The 20,627-nt window shown below is 35.8% G+C and overlaps 1 protein-coding gene across 1 annotated transcript in view; it reads left to right on the top strand.

Moving 5' to 3' along the window:
• CEP128 (centrosomal protein 128) overlaps positions 1-20,627 on the top strand; it is a 111,756-nt gene that overhangs the window by 79,084 nt on the left and 12,045 nt on the right. Inside the window, exons 22-24 of the mRNA XM_051806346.1 lie at positions 14,061-14,138; positions 15,861-15,974; positions 19,640-19,748. Of these exons, the coding sequence (XP_051662306.1) occupies positions 14,061-14,138; positions 15,861-15,974; positions 19,640-19,748 (301 nt within the window). The remainder of the gene's footprint in view (positions 1-14,060; positions 14,139-15,860; positions 15,975-19,639; positions 19,749-20,627) is intronic.

Raw genomic sequence — 20,627 nt, forward strand, 5'->3', positions numbered from 1 at the left:
TTGCTTGCAAATAGCACAGTATCATGCAAATTCAGTCCATATTTTGTGACAGTGTTTGTTTCTATTTTTTATGGAGCTTTTTTCATTTTTATACTTCCAATCTCTCCAAATTTTAAAAGGAAGATTTGTAAGTTACTGCTCAAATAGAAGAAAAGGATTATTATCAGTAAAATATAATTTTCTTTCTTAATCCAAGTTGGTAGGTGACACGTGAATACAAATTTGTGATGCTAAATCCTAGAGCTTTTGTTATTGCTGATTTAAGAAGATATGTAGTGTTAAGCCCTGAGATTGCTAACATGACAAGTATGGTCATCACTGAGGTTTTTGAATACTCTCAAGGCATTCATTTTACTTTTGCCATAAACTTCCTCTGTGATGTCAGGCAAATAACTTAAACTGAATTTTTCAAATATGTTTAATTACTTTGTGTTTCTCATTTTCTGGGTGCCTGATTTTGTGATTTTTGAGGCCTGATTTACAGTAATAGCTAAATTCAGTGGGAGCTTTGGCTATCTGTAGTTGCTAAGTATATTCAAAAGTCAGATGTTAGATTGCTGATGTGAATGCTTTGAAATAATAAGTGGGTTTAACCTTTATATCTCTGTTTTAGTTCTGAGGATGGCAGCATTCTCTCTCTCCTCTCCCCCTTTCACTGATCTAGAAAAGAGGAGTAATGCTCACACAGTCTGAATGTGTCAGGATGAGCTATGATAGAAAAACCCTTGAGTAAAAGAATAAATAAGGCTTGCTGTTTAAGGGATCCTTAAGAATCTTTAAATTTCTAGTGTGTATGTCTGCATAGCTGTATATCTGTGTAGCATTTATGAGTACATAGTAGTTACGGTACTTATATATTTGTATAATTTTCATATCAGCTGTTATTTGAATGCTCAGAGCATGACATCAAAAAAAGTACCAGTTAACTATTTTGTGATGATTCAGGTTATAGAAAATAGAAATGGAATAGAGATGTAAGGTATTAAATTCAAACAGAATCCTTAGTGAAAAAAATGTTTAAATTGTGTACAAAAAGCATTTTCTTAGAATTTTGACAGTGATGCTTCATGAGATTCACAAGATGCAAGATACAAGAAGGTGAAAAAGAAGGGAAGAGATGCGCACGCGCGCCCATTCACTGTACAAAATGCATAGGAAAACATCAGCTCTCCAGAACTACTCTCCTACTCTCCTCCCTTTCTCTACAATCTTCTCACTTCTAAGTCCTGCACTTGCCAGTAAAATTGTTGTAGTGGCCATGTGATGAACTTGGCAACTTAGCTAATAAAAAAAATTGGGAAGGAAATGTAACCCGAACCTTTCAGATTCATTTTAGAGCTCTGGGTGAATAAGCCTTCCAGGCCTAGCTTAATCTAATTCAGTGATTTTGTGAGTTGCTGCAAACTACGGGGTCAATTGCCTCATCTCTGAGCCCTGTCAGCTCCTTCTCCTCTCAGCAGTCTGTTTGAGCTGGAAGCTCCATCTCCTGTCTACTGTGCCAGACAGTTTCTTGGGTCTTCTATTTCCTTAACCAACTCCTGGTTCCCAAAAAAAGTGCTGTATTGCCACCCTCTTTCAAGATATGACACATGATCTGATCACTCCCTTAAGGAACCTGAGAACAAATACTACCCATCAAAGAAGCTTTTGGATTTTTTGGCTCTTTTTCTTCGATCAAATCAATTTTGCAATATGATTCAGTAGGTAGGTACACAGCTTCTTGCTTCAGCAGGTAGTGGAGGACAAGAGCAGAAGCTGGAAGGTAAGAAGGAAGAACAGGGTTAATTAGACAGACTCACTCCTCTAAAAGGAGCTGAAGAATCAAGGTGTTCTGTGGAATAATCCTTCAACTCTTGAGAAGTGCCAGGGTAACAAGTACAGGCAAAACTGAGGTTTTGGATACCTAGAGGTTATGTGTTTGGCTCTTTTTTTTTGTTTAATGCTGTTTAATAAAGTGAATTTAATTATTTCATAGCTGTTAACAAGTAATTTTCTTTATTACTTTAGTAATCAATTTTGTAGTCTGACATTTTATGAGAATGAGTATGATTTTATCTTTAAATAAGGTGATTTACTTTATTCTTGAGTGTAGCTTAGTTCTGACATACAGGATTTGGATCTATGTTATTTACAGAAAAAGGTGTATGACTTTTTTGGGGGAAAATCTGTTGTATTCTGAGATGTGGCTACAACGGGAAGTGTATGTATTTCTCATAAAGAGGTCAGGATGCATTTTGTAGGTGTACACTGTTACTATGCTGTGCTTGTGACTTCAGTGGGCTTCTATAAACTACACACTGTTCTTTGTGAGCATACTCTGCAAGTCATATTCCTCTGCCTTAGCAGTACTAGTCTGACTTAAATGACTGCAAAATTTAATTTGAAATCAACCACATCCTGAAGTTATTCCAGTGAACATATGCGTTCTATATCCTTTGATCAATAAAACAGTTTACTGCTTTCTGTAGAGAACCCAGAAGTGAGGTTACAACTTTCTTAGAATACTTGGATCTGACTTTTCTGGACACAATTCAAATTTTTGTTACAATGTCCATAAATCTAGGTTAACTCCAGTAATGCTGTAAGTATCTGGCAAAATTGTTATTAAATATGAGTTTCCTTTTCAGAATGAACATTTCTGTGTCTTGTAACTCATTTTTATGTTGAAGAAAGTAAGGTTTTGAATAACAGTAAAACAAATTTCTGTCTGCATGCACTCAGCTATTAGATTATTCTCTGTAGTAGCAGGCTCAAATTTGCATCAGTTTTCTGGTTTATCATCCAATTTAAAAGAAGAATTGGAAGGATGACAATACCCAATACATTTCACAGAGAGATTATGCAAGTGCCTGACACCATCCATTTTAACATGCTCACTCTATCTCTCAATGTACCTTCCATCAATAAGTAAATCTTGCTGTTAGCTCTTGAGATTAATTCATTATTTTCATACTTTGTATGTATGAATGTTTAGGAAATCTTGAATCTAAGGGTTAATACTTTCTTTTCCCCTTGTTTTGCTTCTGTAGTGTCTTGCCAAAACTACCATTACATCAAAGGTCTTCTGGTCCTCCCAGAATGCACCCATTCTTTGATCTTATAAAAATGACCAGGAGAGGAGCAGCAGTTTGAGATCATCTGTCCTGCCTGCCTCGCCTTTTCCTTTCCTTTCATCCGCGAGCCAGTGTGCCACTTCCCTTCGCGGGGCTTCACTGAGTCCTTCCTCTGCTCACTCCCACCAAGTAACTTCTGCCTCCTGATGGTGCTTGCAACCAGCTATTTCTTTTCTCGTGATGCTCACCTTTCTCTTTCCTTCTTCCTAGATGTTGTCTTCTTACCCTACAAATCTATTGCTCTTATTTAATACCCAAATACTTGTTCATCCTCTGCCCTCTACTACTTGGTGCTTTGCTTGTTCTTTCAGTTTTTTGCTAATACAGCACCTCTAGTTTTGTTCTGCCAACATTTTGACTTTTTTTACTGTAAAAGAATTTCTTTTGCTGCTAAGGGTATGCGCTTTTCAACAATTGCCTTTCTCTCCCATTCATACTTCTCACTTTCTGCTTAGTTCAGGGATTCAGATTGGAAACCAAAAATGCGGAATAAATAGATTTATAAGATTTTCTGATTTATGGATTTCATTTAAGGCTGTGTACTTGCACAAAGTCCACAAGCTAAACATATGTGTATATTTCTAGTATTGCCTTCCTAATCCTCCTTTCCTCAAAAAACTGATATATAACATGATTTTTAAATTATGCTGTATTAGAAATGTTTTTCACTATTTTACAAAAAATAATTACTAAATAATGCAAGAAATAAAATGATGTATTTTTGAAAATATTTATATAATTGCATTGAGACTTTGACTACTAAATTTCATCATGACTAGGCTTCACAAACAAAGATTTGGGAAGGGCTCTACCCACGTTTGTTACAAACACGCTGGTGGCTAAAAAGGCCAATATGAGATAGACACGTCCGGTTGCAGAAGGTACAGCAGGACTCCTTAGGTGGTATATTCTGCAAGGCACGGTTCTTTCTGTGTTGTCTCTTCTCCTCAAGAGTGATCCTGCGTGCTTTCTCAAAAGCATCAGCAGCGTTATAGATGGTGTGTCTCCAGGCCTCCCGACTGGAGGCCAGAGTAGACCAGTTATGGTGATCAATATGGCCAAGGCTGAGATGTTGTTTCAGGGAGTCCTTGTATTTTCTCTTTGGGGCTCCTCTCTTGTGGCAACCGGTGGCAAGTTCACCATAAATCAAGATCTTAGGGAGGTGGTGGTCCTTCATCCTGGAGACGTGTCCTACCCATCGCAGCTGTGTTCTCATCAACATGACCTCAATACTTGTGACTGCTGCTTGTTCTAGAACAGATGTATTGGTCACAAAATCTGACCAGTGGATGTTTAGGATTGTACAGAGGCAGCATTGATGGAAGCGTTCTAGGAGTCGCAGGTGGTGGCGGTAGATGACCCATGATTCAGATCTGTATAAGAGAGTAGACAGCACAATGGCTCTGTAAACACTGATCTTGTACTTTTCTTCAAATGTTTATTTCACCATACTCTCTTATGAAGCTTTCCAAAGGGACTATATGCCTTTGCTAACCTGTTGTCTATCTATCCGTCAATCTTACCATCCAAGGAGATGAGGCTGCCTAGGTAATTAAACTGTTGGACTGATTTGAGCTCTGATTGGCCAATGGTGATGTGGGGATGATGAAAGACTTCCTGAGGTGCTGGTTGATAGAGAACTTCAGTCTTCTTTAAGCTGACTTCCAGCCCAAAGAGCTCAGCAGCGTCTGCAAAGCAGGATGTTAAACACTGCAGAGCTACTTCTGTGTGAGCAACAAGGGCGGCGTCATCAGCATAAAGCAGCTCCCGGACAAGATGGTTTAAGGTCTTAGTGTGGGCCTTCAGTTGCCTTAGGTTGAATAGGCTTCCATCAGTACAATATCAATTTACAGATAAGCATAATCAAGAATATCTGTTTGTGTATTTTTTAAATATTTAAATTTTTGACCTAGGAATTAAGTGCTAAATTGCTTGTAAGAGGCAGGTTCCAGAATGTAGGTAACTGTGAATTTTATTAAGCTACTCTTTGTTTGATGGTCAGGATGACAGTTTTGTATTTGTTTATTGACAGAAAATCACCATGCATGTCTACCAACTTGGTCTAATAACTTCATAGTTTCTCTAACAGTCATATCAGAAATTTAATATATTACAGAATCACAAAATTATTGAGGTTGGAAGAGACTTTTACCAGACATCTGGTCCAGTCCCCCTGCTCAAACAGGGTCACCCTGAACCAGTTGCCCAGGACTGCGTCCAGCTGACTTTTGAGTATCTCCATATAAAGATGGAGATTCCACAACCTCCCTGGACAACCTGTGCCAGTGCTGCGTTGCCCTCACAGTGAAAAAGTGTTTCCTGTGTTCATAAAGAACCTCATGTGTTTCAGTTTGTGCCCACTGCCTGTCACGGGGCAACACTGAAAAGAGCCTGACTCCCTCTTCTTTACACCCTCCCTTCAGGTACTTGTACTCATTGATGAGATTTCCCAGAGCCTTCTCTCCACACTAAACAATCCCAGCTCTCTCAGCCTTTCCTCACAGGAGAGATGCCCAGTCCCTCAAAAAATTTGCCCTTTGCTGGACTGTCTCCAGTATGTCTCTCTTGTACTGGAGAACTCAGAACTGGACCCAGCACTCCAAATGTGTCTCACCAGGGCTGACTAGAGGAGGATCACTTCCCTTGACCTGCTGGCAACACTTCTGCTAATGCAACCCCTGCATTCTCTATCTATGCTCCTCTCAAAATTATGAAAATGTGTTCCACATGTTGCAAATATTGAACATTTTTTCCAGGGTTTAGCGAACCAAAATCCTTCCGTTTTTTATTAGGGAAAGTCAAAATCTCAGGATAAAGACTTACATTATCTAAAGTTACTTATGTTAGTTGAACTAGGTGTAGTAGTATACAGTGTTCTTCACTTTTTTTTTTTTTAACAGAGTAGATATGTATTTGTAAATGTAATTTTAAAGAGAGATCCTATGAGTTCCATCCACAGGATTCTCTTTAGAAATCATAGAATCACTAAGGTTGGAAAAGACCTCCAAGATCGAGTCCAACCTTTGACCAAACCGCCACCATGTCAACTAAACCATAGCACTAAATGCCACATCCCATAGTTTCTTGAACACTTCCAGGGATGGTGACTCTACCAACCTCCCTGGGCAGTCCGTTCCAACGCCTGATACCCCTTTCAGTGAAGAAGTTCTTCTTAATGACCAACTGAACCTTCACTGGAGCAGAGTGAGGCCATTTCCCCTTGTCCTGTCTCTAGTTGCCTGGGGAAGAGGCGGATCCCAACCTCACTACAGTCTTCTTTCAGGTAGCTGTAGTGAGCAATAACATCTCCCCTGAACCTCTTTTTCTTCAGACTAAACAACCTCAACTCCTTCAGCTGCTCCTCATATGAATTATGTTGCCCTTTCATCTGGGGAATATGCATCTATGAGTTCTTCCACAGAATAGGAGGTTTATAACTTCTGAAGGCATAGATATATGTGGTATAGCGTGCTTGCTTTATTTTTATTGGTTTGGTTTATATATCACAAAATAAGTTGAATTTTGTTTGACAGCAGACTACTGACTAAATGTTTCTAGTGTGCTGCTATGTCCTTAATTTTAGATTTAAATGTTTTATATTTGATCTAATTATAACCTTAGGAACATAGCCGTCAGAATTCTCTTTGTATTCCAATTTTTCTGACCTGAAAAATCGAACAATATTTCTTCTTTCCCCTGAAGGCTGTGTTAATTGAATTTTTGTAGTGCTTTCTGGAAGGTTTGATGAAATACTGTTAGCAGACAAAACTTTAACATAAATTACATGTAAAGATTTTTATCCTGCAATGCTCCATAATGTTGAAGATGGCATTCAAGAATAAGCAACAGGGAAGTCATGCCTTTTAAGAATGTGTTCCCCCTAATATTGCTTTACTTTACACACTCTTTTCTTGTGTTATATTTCTTTTAATTTCCAGGAATTATGTCTGGATATCTCTGATCAAAATCTTAATAAGCGATAAAGAATAGATTCTCAAAAACTAGTCTTACAGATGCACAGTAGTACTTGGAGCACTAGCTGATGATTCACAGAAACCTGTCTTGCCAAAAGACTACACTGTTTCCTCCATGTTTTCAGCTGCTAGTATGCATCAAACAACTGAAAATTCATAAACCCCTTTCCTAATATTTTCCCATGTAAGCAGTTCCTCTAGTTAGCACAGGGAATTCATGTGCTCATGAATGAGAAAAGAGACAGTCCATGCCATTGCAAACAGGAAAGGAAGCATCCATGAAGCTCCCTTAATTAAAATGTGGTCCAACCCATTCAAAAACATCTGGAGTCTTAAATTAAATGTTCAATTAGTTTGACATTTGCAATGCTTTTGTTAGCGAAGATCATTTGTTTTTCATTAGTTTAAGTGTAGTTTTTGCTTAAAAAAATCTTACTTGTTAAAACTTTCATGAAACGATGTGTAGCATAGAAAAAAAACTAATTGAACATGCCTGTTTTGTAACTTGATAAAGTTATATGTGTTACCTTTGTATAGAAAAATTGATTCTTGATGTGCTGAAATCATAAAAACAGTGGTACAATTGGAGTAATGGTATACATGGAATATAAAGATACAAAACACATTTTTTTGTTTTCTATGTTCCCTCTCAATATATGATGTACTATGCACAGAATGTCCCAGCTATCATGGAGTTTGCCTGGCATATGAAAGTCAGCAGGGCACCTCAGGCTTCCTAAGCAGACCCACACTGTGTAGAAGAAGAGCATATGATGTCTCAGTCTAGAGCTGGAGAGCAAAGTCGACAGTTTTACAGATCTTAACAGGGAAAGCAAAGGATACCTTTATACATGCTGAGTGCATCCTGTTCTTGCTGTTTAAGTATCCAATATGCTATGGTCATTTAAAAATAAGTCATTGTAGGTCACCTCTAACATATCTTTCATCTGATTTGTGAGTAAGTGCCTGCTGACATGCATTGCAGTCAGTTAAAATTATATCGCATTTAATCTTTTAATGGCTAATCTTTGGGGATTAGGTAACTGGTACTTTAGTCAACTCTAATTTTAAAAAAATATCTGTACAATACAGATAGCCATTTGTTTTTACCTACCTCATAAAAGAAAGGAGCACTGTACTTGAAAGTAAATGAAGTTAGGTTTATATTTATATGTTTTCAATATATCGACTATAAAGGCAAACTTCAAGAGTACTATATACAAACCTGCTTTGATTTATTTGCATTTAGCATTGCAGCTTTGAGACTAAAAATAAAATGTGTCTGATTTTTATTTGGATCTATCCCTTGAGACAGTGTGAAACTATCACCAAGAACACATCAATATAGGAGGATTAACTGTTCACATGCAGTTTAAACATCAAAGTGTTTGTATGAAGTCATGGAAAATAAGTAATTTGTTTTATCATTCTCTGTGAAAACATAGAACGCCCCTTTTTAAAGTAAATAGTCTTTATTTTAAAACCAGAAAGATTAATAGTACTCAGTCTATGGAAGAGACTGCTGTTAAGTAAAATACCATTTATACTTCCTCAGTCAGTACAACCGGTGCTTTTTCCTCTTATCAGTACCATCGGTGCAATGAGTCAGTCAGTGCCTGCTGTTGCCTGTTAAACATAAGCAGACAGATGTGACCGCTGTCTTTAGGATTATTTGTATGCATTATGACATAGGGCTTTCCAATTTCTGGGAAAAAAATTAACAGTACTTAATTGCCCCCTATGTCAGGTGCTTCTAACATCCTTTTTCACATTTTATCTTTGTGGCTAAATCCATCTCTTTTAATAGAATAGAGTGCAGTCATTAATGATACAAGTATGGCATTTGAACCATGTTGAGGAGGTTGCTGTGCATTTCATTAATTACCAGAATTGCCCTTAATTCTGTAGGCCAGCTAGAAGCTCTTTCATCACTTTTCCCTCCCATTCAACAGTATGTTTTATTCTCACCTTCTTTATTGCATTTCCCCTAACAAACTTGGCTTTTTTTCATTTTCTGTTTTTATTTGCACATCACTACCTTTCTTTTCATCAGTTTTACGGGAGAGGCACACATTTCTGTCCCTGAAAATGTTTGCATATGAGTAATTCAAGTCACTCCACAAACTGCTCAGAAGTCTGTGAGAATTTTAGAATATAAAAGGAACCATTCTGGTTTAGAGCCAAGGTCACTCTAACCCAGCTATAGACATCACAACAATAGTCAAAATAAAATGCTTAGGGAAGACTGCATGATCAAGACTGACATATATTTTGTTTCCCACTCATTCCTTCTGATTCCGGCTGTTCAAAGCTCAAAGACATGCATACTGAAATGAAATTTCTATGAATTTGGAACTGCTCCATGGTCTTCCTCATTCATTAAATTGCACAGTTTTCTGCTTAAAGCCATATAAAATTTTCTATCTTTATGTGACTTCTTTATGTGATTTTTTGCAAATTGGTTATTATTCCCCTCATGCATCTCGCTTCCTGGCTGAAGAGTCTTGTTCTTTAGACTAAGTGTATTTAATAATTTCTCACTTGGAAATAGTACTCCATGGCTTTGATCATTCTTATTGTACTTCTCTGACCTTTCCGTGTTTCTCTTCTGAGATAAAAGTCCATCTCTGCACTCAATAGTTAAGGTGCAAGTGGATTCATACTCATTAATAGTTTCTCTAGCTTTTTTTTCCTTTCCTGATTAAATTGAGTGTTGATTTTGCTTTTCTGATTGATACTGAGCACTGAGTTAGCAGGTCTTGGTAATATGTATCATTTCCCCATGGTGTACTTCCTGAGTAGTAACGGTTAGCTTAGAGCCCATCATTTTGAGTGTGAAGTTAGGTTTAAATTTTAGGAATCTAAAACACCTTTCAGAAATCCAAGTAGCCTATGTCATCCTTTATCCACATGATTCTCAACAAAACCAAAAAACCAAGGGCTGAGTATGCATATAATGCAAAGGCTGATCTTCTGCTTCCAAGATTACATTTAATAATGTAGCTAATGAGGACTAGTGGAAATTTAGCTAATTTATTTTTTCTTCTACAACAGTGCATGAAATAAAGGGGATATATTTAAGAGAGACTTTGGAAGAACAGATGATTAACATCTTCCTTAAATTTGTTTACAGACATGAGGTCTTGGCATTGGAATTTAGAGAAAGAATTGAAAAATAGGATGGCTTAAGGCATGGGCTTATACCTAGGGCCTAAGTTCCTTTTTTACTCAGAATAGATCACAGGTCATCTTTATTAAAATGGGGCATAGTGGGGGGAAATGAAAAAATCTTTGTAGTTGAAAAAAAATGCTATAAATTGAATGTACAGTATATCATGATGAGGAGCCACTCCGTTAAGTCTGTCCTGTGTCCCAGAAAACTTTATTTCAACTATGTGACATCTCAAACTTACATTTTTCTGCAGTTCATAAGTAAAAGACTTTAGCAAAATGTGTTAGGTAATACATACCATAAGTTTAAAATATTTGTAGTTTAATTTGGTGCTGGACCAAAAAGAGAGATTGCAGGGTATTACAATTTTGGGGTTATTTCCTGTGAGGAAGCATTGTATTTCGGACAGGGTAGAGGAGTTCCTGGTGTTCAAAGTAAAAAAACTTTGTGGACATGTCTCCATCAGATCAGTGTGATACTAGGATCATGGCTGAACATTAGGATTCAGTATTTCGTTTCACATATAGTTAAGTTTGTATTCCTTAGGGTCTGTTGTCTCAGCTTAGAAAGCCACATACAGACCAGTACCAGGGGCTACTCTGGGAAGAAGCAGCAAACATTGCATCTCATCATAAGTTAATGGTGTGTAAAATCTCTGCTTTGATGAACATATGGCCACTGTAAAAGAAGCACAAAATACGAATGAATACTACTTTACTGTGGTAAAAGTGAAATGGTTGATTCTTATAAGAGGAAAACATTAGCAATTGATAGATACCGCTAGGCAATTTTACTTTCGAGCGGAGATGTTTAGAGGCATTTGAAAAATTAAAAGAAGAAAGAAGCTATTTTATAGCTATAAAAACATTTCTACACTATAATCTGTGAAAACCACTTCAAATGTAATGTGTAGGCCTCCTGCTTGATTGCGTCCAGAAATATGAAGAAGAATCTGTTTTATATTCATTATTAATATATAACTGCAGATTCTGTAATTATTTTTTGGTGAAGAACCATACATGTTACAGAAAAAGTAATTTTTTTCTCTTTTTTATTTATAAAATCTTAGGTGAATTTTTCAAGTAAAAAAATCTTATTACAAGTTAAGTTACACATTAAAATATAAGACTTCTCATGAAGATAATAAATGGTAGTTTTGGTCCAAACCACAGCTAGCTAAGTGTGAAATTCACTGAACTTCATTTCTCATGCAGCAGATGTTTTCTTGCTGGAAGAAGTAACCTTTACTAATTCTAACTCTGAGTTTTGCAAAATTGATTTACTCTACTTTATTTGCTGCAAGTCGACACAAGTAGGCACCTTTCTGTCCTTTCAGGCATTTTACAACATTTGCCATGGGCAGTATTCAGTGTTGCTATTAGGGACTTCTTCATACTGTGCGTCCTCAATGCTGCCCATTTAAGGAAGCATATTATGTTATTTATTATAACTTACCTATCTTTCAGGCATTACTTCATATAGGTATTCTTGTATAATTCTGTAAATTTTTAAAAATCTAACTGAATGAATGTGTTAGTATAAAAGAAAAGCAAAACGACTCATTCTGGTTTTGTGTTCTTACCTAAACAATCTTCACCTTATTTTCCCTGTCTCATTTCTGTTTGCCTGTTCTCACTAAATGACTAAAATCTTTCTTTTACTCTGTTTCACTTTTGACAGTTCTTCCTGTACTTCTTAAAATCTAAAAATATCCTTGCTTGCGGGTCAGTCCTTTTACCCCATTCTGTAGGTGGTTTATTCTTCCTATTGTTCTTGAAGCAACAATTCATCCAACCCTCTTGTAAAATTCTTTCCCTTTACCTGTGATAATGTTATTGTTCTAGCACATTTAACTGTAATGTATTCTTTTTCTCTTCTGCACTGCATCATCTACTCTACTGTGAAGTGTAGAAATTATCCGGAGATAAAAGGGTCAGATTTGGGAATTCCCAAATATTTCTCTCCTGCATTTTGCATTCCTAGTGCAGAATGTAACAGTGGGATAAGAGAGTCTTTTTTATCTAAGCATACAATCTAAGGGTCAAAATTTATTCCTAGAAAATGGGAGATATTATTTGAAACTTAATAGTCTCAGAGGAAAAGATCCCCCAAATATCTGGAAAACTGATTTAACCATATGGTTGTTTCATAGAAATATGCCCTAATATTGTCAGCATATTATCTGTCAGTACAAATTTTTCCTAATTACAGAAAATAGAGAAATACTTCTGTGTATATAATATTTTTGCATACATGTAATTACAGAAGAACGAGTCTCACATTCTCTACCCTAGTTGAGTTTATTGGGACTGAATATCAGTTACAATTTCAGTCCTGTGAACTGCAAATCATAGAATCAATGGGGTTGGAAAAGACCTCTGAGAGAATTGAGTCCAACCCTTGATCCAACACTGCCGTGGTTACTAGACCATGGCACTAAGTGCCACATCCAGTCTCATCTTAAAGACCTTCAGGGACAGTGAATCCACCACCTCCCTGGGCAGCCCATTCCAGTATCTGATTACTCTCTCCGTAAAAAATGAACCCCATTGTTTATGAAATTTGACCTTTGTTTGTTATGGGAAAAATATTTTTTACAGTCTTAAAAACTGAATGTTTGGAAGTGACAACAAAGCAGACATCATTGCTTCTAAGTTGATGGTGTGTCTGCATTTATGTTACTCTGTTCCATTTTAGTTCTCCACTCATTATCTCCATCTTTTTGTGTAGATTGCACTTGGGCTGAGAGGTTCCCATTGATTTTTCTTATCCTGTTGTGACTGAAATATTTAGTCTCTTCAGATCTTAAATATGGGATCTAAATGGAATGTTTTTCATGTTGGTCAGATTGAGGCTTTCCAAGACTAGTAACAGAGCTTTTGTAATTAAGGGCAAATTAACTCAGTTTGCATAGACTTTACACCATAATGATATTTGACTTCAGGATTGATGAATTTTATTTGTTTTATAGATTTTTCCATTAAAGTACCAAGGCAGTAATATGGTTAATGAAGCCCATTATTGGTAGATTGAATACCAGGTTAGCAGAACCTTATCCAAAGAGGTATGATTTATAGAATTCTGGAGGAAATACCAATTGTTCAGAAAGTGCAAACAGTACTGGTTTTACTGGCTCTTCAGCAAATAATAGAAGGACAACCTTTGAGAAGCTGCAGAGGCATCTGGCCTATGGAGCATGACTACTCTTTATGCATGACCAACCAACTTCGTCTGTGTCCAAAACCAAAACCATGATACTTACTTTCTTCAGTTCTTTGCAGCTTGCAGTAGACTAGATTTTTGTGTTTTGGGTGTGGATGTGAAATCTTGAGTCCAACCCTAACTTTCCCTAGAGGGATAATTCATTTTTCAGCAGTACCTACCATATACCTAAACCAAAAATAGGAAATTTGATTGTTCTGTATCTAGCTAAGTGCTCATTGCATATATTTGTATTTGAAAAAAACTAGAAGGATGTTTTTACTATTTTAAATGTACTTTACTCCCTGAAGTGCAATAAAAGAAAATTTCATTCTGAAGGCTACATAAACTCCACAATTGTAGATAAGTATTGTTCTACTCAATAAACTGGTAACCGATCATGGAGATTCAAATTAAGGAAGCTGTGCTATGTGTTTTAATGTGACTATTTTCCTTAACAGCCTGTTTACTGTTGACCTGTTCAATTTACAGACACATACGTACCTATAAACCTGTTTCCATAGCTGCAATAGGGCTTTAATGTTTTATATGGAGGAAAGAATTATTTTTTTATGTTTTAACTTGTGTTCTGTTCTCTAGAGCACTCGAGCAGCTTTAGACCATCTGGAGTCTGTTCCTGAGAAACTGAGCCTGTTAGAAGATTTGAAAGATACTAGAGTGAGAAGGACTTTATTTGACTCTTTCAGTAGTTGTAAAATATTTTGGTTAATTAATTTTCTCTCTAAATGTGCAGATAAATTGTTTAATAAGATATTTACAATTGTATATGCACATGTTATATAGACAAAAACATACAGAAATTAATTTTCATGATTATACAGATTTATTTGAGGCTATAAATTTAGTTCTAAATAGTAACATCAGTGAGGTTCTCCAAAATGTAGGCAAACGTTGATAACAGGGCATAATGGGTCATGTGCTAGTTACTGGTTCAGAATATTTGTGTTGAGTGGTAAATTCTGATATTACATGTTAAAAAATGAAATTTTTGTAATTAGATAAATTATTTCAATATTTAACATAATGAGCGAAGATAGATGACCTTTACAGCTTTTTGTTTGTTTTGACATAATGACAATAATTATAATTTATTTTCTCAGTTCCACTATCATATCAGGGTGTGTTTGGACACATTGAAACATATTGACAGTAGTGGTGACATTCTGTCAAGAATGATAAGCCTCAGATTAGATCTTTAGTAGCTAAGTGGCTAAACCCCTATGCCATAATTACTTTCCATATATGAAGTTGGTTTGGAACCTCCTTGCAAAATATAAATTTTAAATCAGTGGTAAACCACAGATCAACAAATGCATAATGATTTGCATTTGATTTGCTATATTGAATTTTTCATCCTGAGGTAGTAATAAAAATTTCAAAAGATAATTGCTTGGAGCACTCTTTATTCTAAATGTTCTTGCCTGAGGTCATCAGCTAATAATTTTATTGCTGTCATCATTAACAGAGTTAGGAATGGAAATGCTGGTTAAAATGCTTGGGTTTTTTTACAAAAAGTATCATTGAGATATATAGTTTTAATTTCATGTGCAGATATCTCCAGAAGAGCTTTTTTGCTCTGACAGAGGTTGGTGTTTGTCTTTGGTTTCTGCTAAAGGAAAAATTCTGCTCTCAGCAGGCAAAGCAAAGGCTTGAATGTAGGGTATCTACAGCCTTCTTCACACTTGCCCTTTCTTGCTTAACATTGCTGTGAGAAGGATGTCAGATTAGAGTTTCATTAATGTTTCTATTCAAAAATAACACTGGATTTTTTTGTACAATAGCATGTTTCACTCTCAAATGGTATGCATGAATGAAGTATTTCAAAGCCAGTCATTGTCTTCCACTTCTAGCCAGTTCTTCCCTTAATGTTTTCGTAGGAAGACAGAAGGATAGAGAAAGTAAATCTTTGATAAACCTCACAGGTTATCTTGGAGTTCTCTTAATTCAACTAAATCATTAGCTTGTTCAGTCAGAACCATTATGGTTTCTTATTGAAAATACTGTTTAGTCCATATCCTTAGAACCTTTTTTTCTTCAAGTGCTTGTTTCTACAGTACTATAATTAATTTTGCACCATTATAGAATTTCTTTGTTAAAAGGTATGATATTACTGAGTTTTGGAAAGAATTACAAGTAGTCATTCATCAGTTAAGGATGAGACCATTTCCATTTTAACTTATTTTTATTTTACCATTATTTTTCTGTACAGAACATTATGCTTTCATATGGCCCCTGTATTTCAGCCTCTGAAAGTTAATATTTAACTCATTCTTGCTGTATGGAAAATCCTTGACAATACCTGTGTTTACAACAGTCAGACAACATTCACTAACTAATTTTCACATTATGAAATCATCTAGATTTTTCAATAATTTCTAGGAGTCCCATTGCCGAAGGGAGATGATTGAGGAAAGGTATATGAAGTATAAAGAGATAGTGAGTTCTTTACAGCAACAACTGGAAGATTCAAAGCAAAGAGACCAGCAAGTCAAGGTATGTGTGTGTACTCCACTTTTGTGTCCCAATCACTTTCAACCAGCAACATAACCTTATTTGATGTATATTAACTCCTAGTACAAACACGGAGTAAAATCACACATAAATGTTTTATTTAATATAGCTGCTACGGCTGACGGAATGGCAGCTATATTGGCATGGCATGAAATTTGATGACAGAAACGTTGCCTTCATTGTAAAGTACCATGGATACTTCGCAAAAATCTTTCAAATTTCACAGAAAAGTGTCTTACTATGTCTTAATACTCTGAAGTGTTTACCTACTTCATCAAATTTCTGTCTATAGCAATTTTTTAAATTGTTTTGTTCAATTTTCTCTTGTCCTTTCAAGTAAAAAATAGATATAGAAGCCTGTTTCCTCCATGAAAAGGATGATTAATTTGTAGGTCACATATAGTAATTTTTCAGTAGTTGATCTTTACGTTCTTTACAATATAAAGATATGATGCCTCTTCATATACAAATGAAATCCAGGCAAACGGTAGGGAAGTGATTTGCTAAAGGTCACTTAGTGGACTGATAGCAGAGCTAAACATGAATAACTACCTCCCTGCAATGTAAATCCAGTGCTCTTGTTTAGAAACATTGCCTGTAATGAGTTCACCTTTCCATTTTTTAACACGCTTTCTTTCTCATCTTATTAGCTTGTTCATTGTCATATCACTCTTTGCTGCATGTCATTGTGACAGCAGGTTGCTTCAGCAGAACTACAATTTCTTATGGATGTGATTGAAATAAGTAATCAGAACTAGAGAATCTTACTAGTATTTCTGCTACTTATTTCAGTCAAATCAGATTCTTTGGCAATGACTCATACCTCTATCTCTAAACAGTTGAGCTCAAATCTAGGATCACACACACTCTGTCAAAACTTTAATATGTTTATGTTCTCCACCTCATCCGTAGCCATCTTCCTTCTGTAAAATGAGGACATACTTACCAGTATGTCTTTGTAAAAGTGGAAAATGTAAGATAAATACAGAATATTTTAGCTTAGTAAGTTGCTGTTGTAAGAAGCTATTAAGCTACTTGAAAAAACCATCTTGCTCTTCTCTAAGAAAGAATTGAAGACACAGGGCACATTCACTTTCAGTCTGTTGCTGATGATAATCTTCAGTTTCTTGAACTTCTCTTGCTTCCACAAAAGAGTTACTAAATCAATAGCCATTGAAATTCAGAAAACATTGAAAAGCGAAGTGGAATGCCATCGGCTGATAGTAGAACATACTGTTGCACTAAACTGACTGAACTTGCTGAGCTTGTGTGCTTTGAACTCTATATTCAGAATCCAGTATAAAGCTGATTCCAAAACAATATTTCCTCTTTCTTTAGACAACGAAAAGCATTTAATGGCTTCCATTTAGTCAGGCCTAATTGGGTTTTTACATGACATAGAGTACTCTTTGCTGTCACGGCTGTTACAAATAGAACAGAATGTTCAAAACCAAGTAACAGACGGGTGCTAATCTGATTTCAGTGATCAGGCTAGCTTAGACTAAAAAGCTCTTTAATGCTTGCCTTTCTTACCCTCCTTTGGAACTAACTCAAATGCATTGTTGTTTAATTTTTTTTATTTTACTATTTGTCAATTGGGAGTCTCTAAAACTGATTGCTGGAAGAATGTAGGTTTGAAGGCATCAAAGTTCATTCTTTCTGATATTTTTGATTCATGCTCTGTACACAACATAGTGTCTCTGCGCAACAAAGTAGGCAGATATTTGGTATGGGATAAGATAGTGCATGTTTCTTGTTAAATTTTTACGCTGACCATTTTAGATAAAATTACTTGTGGAATTAATCTTTTTCCTGTGTTATGGTCTTCTTTCTAGCCTTTCTTATAATGCACTTCTTTCAGCTTGCTTGCCAACATTAATCTTAGACAGGCATGATCTAATCCTGTGTCCCAGCCTTTTTTCATTTTAAGGAGGAAAAATTAAACCACAGTTGAATGTTTCCCTAAAGGCAGTTATTTTTCTTCCTTTCCTATGATTTCATTTGTCCACACTCAATCTTCCTGCTCTTCTGTAGTCTTGTCAGATGGCTATAAAATACCTGTTGCTTAGAAGCCCAGAAAAATCACAATTGCTATTTGTATGTGTTGAAGTGTAAGATTTCCAGTAATAAAAGGAGGCCAGAGGCTGGCAGAATACCATCAGGTATAACAATCTTGATTTTTCAACTAAGAAAAGGCCAAGTGATAGCAGATAAAGAAGAAATTGGGAAAAAGAAAAAGGTAAAAATAACATATTAAAGTAAAATAACTACAAACAAATACCAATAGAAGCTAAATCAAAACAGAAAGCTAGAGGAAAACTAAAGATAAATGTTATTATGGAGAGATACAAATATTTTAGGACAGTTTCCCAGCTAGTTGACCATCTAGTCAAACACAGCATAGAGATGTAATTGCCCATGAAGCACATGAGAAAAGACACATTCTCTAAGTTAAAATTTCTATAAAGATAAAGCCATTTTGTGCACAGATACTGGTAGAAGCACCTTGCTTGTTTAAAAGCTCTGTTCTAAGATAGCATTTCTGGAAGCAGAATGGAACAACAAAAACTTTTTTGTATCCTTTAAAAGTTGTTATTGTGCTATGAACACCTTAGGTATTAAGTCTCTCATCAGCACATAAGGGGATTAATATGTATAATTCCCATTAGTGTTAACAGGACTAAATCCTTCTTCAGTAATGGAACAAAAGTTCATTGTATCTCTAAATTAATGTTGAATTTTATTTTGTTTTCTATTTATTTTACAAAACTTAGTATCAGCATGAGTGACAAATTGCAAATGTTTTAACAAAATTCACTGAGCCTGTTTATGATAATAACTCAGTAGCAAAATTGAATGTTTTATGAACTGATGCATTTGTGCATTATTACCTCTTCTCATTTCAAGGAACTGAGTAATTTGGATACCATGCCAAACTTTTAATCTTATTTTGGATGGTATTGTAACGGGAGACTACTTGCTGCTGAGCTAATAGAGATTTTTCAGGGATTTTGTTTAAATGACCTTTTTAAAATTATCTTTTCTTCTTAGCTTATAGACCAAGTGACTTTCCTTTTCCTTTCCTATGCTGTGTAGGTTTAGTCATAAACAGTAGCATTGTACTTTAGACTTTATTTAATGGTTTAACAAAAAAATTAAAAAGCACCCTCAGGTATTTTTATATGAGAAATCAATGAAATTTGAGTTTCCTCAGTGGCAGGGAAAATGCATTTAATATGTATTACTACTTACTTGTGGAACTTCAGTGAACCGATTAGGTATTCATCATTCACTGATGTCTGCCCTGCCACTATGGTTTGCCCTGAACTGTGGATGTGATGTGAACTGAAAAGAGAGCATTTTTACAACTTACTGTAGTGGCAAAGACTTGCAATGCCACTAATGCTTTTCTCAAGGCAAAGCAGTTTTTTGCAGACATTTTATAGTGATGAAATGGGAATGAAATTCATATGCAAATTTGTTTGAACCTAACTACACTACTGAGAATTCTGAGAATTCAAATCAGTATTTTTCCGCATGTGGGAAATCACAGCATATGCCTGTATGTGTGTTACTCTATGTTTTTTGTTAAAGTTTACAACTACTTGATAGTAACAGATAAAATTATTTTTATTTGGCTCCCATAGGATGTGAAAATGGATGCTGAGATTTCTGATATAGAAGTGGCTCCTCACTCTTCTGGTTGGCAAACTCAAAACAACTTTTTGTCCAGCTCGCTGCTCTCAGATTCAGGCTGTAAGTATTATATCACAGAAAAAATCTACAAGTAACGTATTCTTCTCTTGTAACACCTTTTTTACTTGAAAAAGTAAGGCACTTTACTTTTCAAAAAAGAAGTGCTAGAACCATCTTAAGCATCCTTCTGTGTTTTACCTTTAGATACTGAATAGATGCCTTCGTCTAGGAAGTACTTCATTACGTCCTGCTGATAGTTGTTTGGGGTTTTCTAACTAGGACCTACAATATATTCTGTCCATCACTTAAACTTATGCCAAAGAATAGGGCTGCACTTGGATTCTGAATCTCTGCGTGATGAATCATACCTCTGTAAGCTGTGTATCTTTTCAGGCACCAGAGACATCCTAAACTATGTTCTTTCCCAGATCTTTCATAGATACCAGTTAGGCTCATGCTTGTGTAGCATTTTCACAGTAAAAGCTAAATTCACTGTTTCCACTTCAATAGTGTTTGTTAACTGTTCTTTCTATCCCCTCATGCATATACAAGTTGTGGTCATGTAAAGTCACAGGATCTCTGATACAGCAGGAACTTGCTCAATAAAAGATAGGACATGGTAGGTCTTGATCTGGTACAGGCACATCTTTGCATAAGTGTCAAAAATAACTTACAAAAAAAAGGTTTTAAGGTTTTTGGGTTTTTTTTGAGCATATCAGTACATGAGTATCAGAATACTTTTCTTCGGAAGGGTATCACCTTCCATTTCTTTTCAATATAGCCAGTTTGTGTACTGGCAACCTATTCAGTAAGTAGCATTCTATGTAGTAAGTCGTATTTCAGGCTTCACTGTACTTGGAAACTGCTGCATCTTAGAATGAGTGCTGCAGTACATTACTGCTCACTACTAAGTCCTGAGTTGATCTGATGAGGTTAAAG

Source organism: Manacus candei, unplaced genomic scaffold (assembly GCF_025592945.1).
Source record: "Manacus candei isolate 608988 ecotype Guabito, Panama unplaced genomic scaffold, ASM2559294v1 h1tg000067l, whole genome shotgun sequence".
NCBI lineage: Eukaryota > Metazoa > Chordata > Aves > Passeriformes > Pipridae > Manacus > Manacus candei.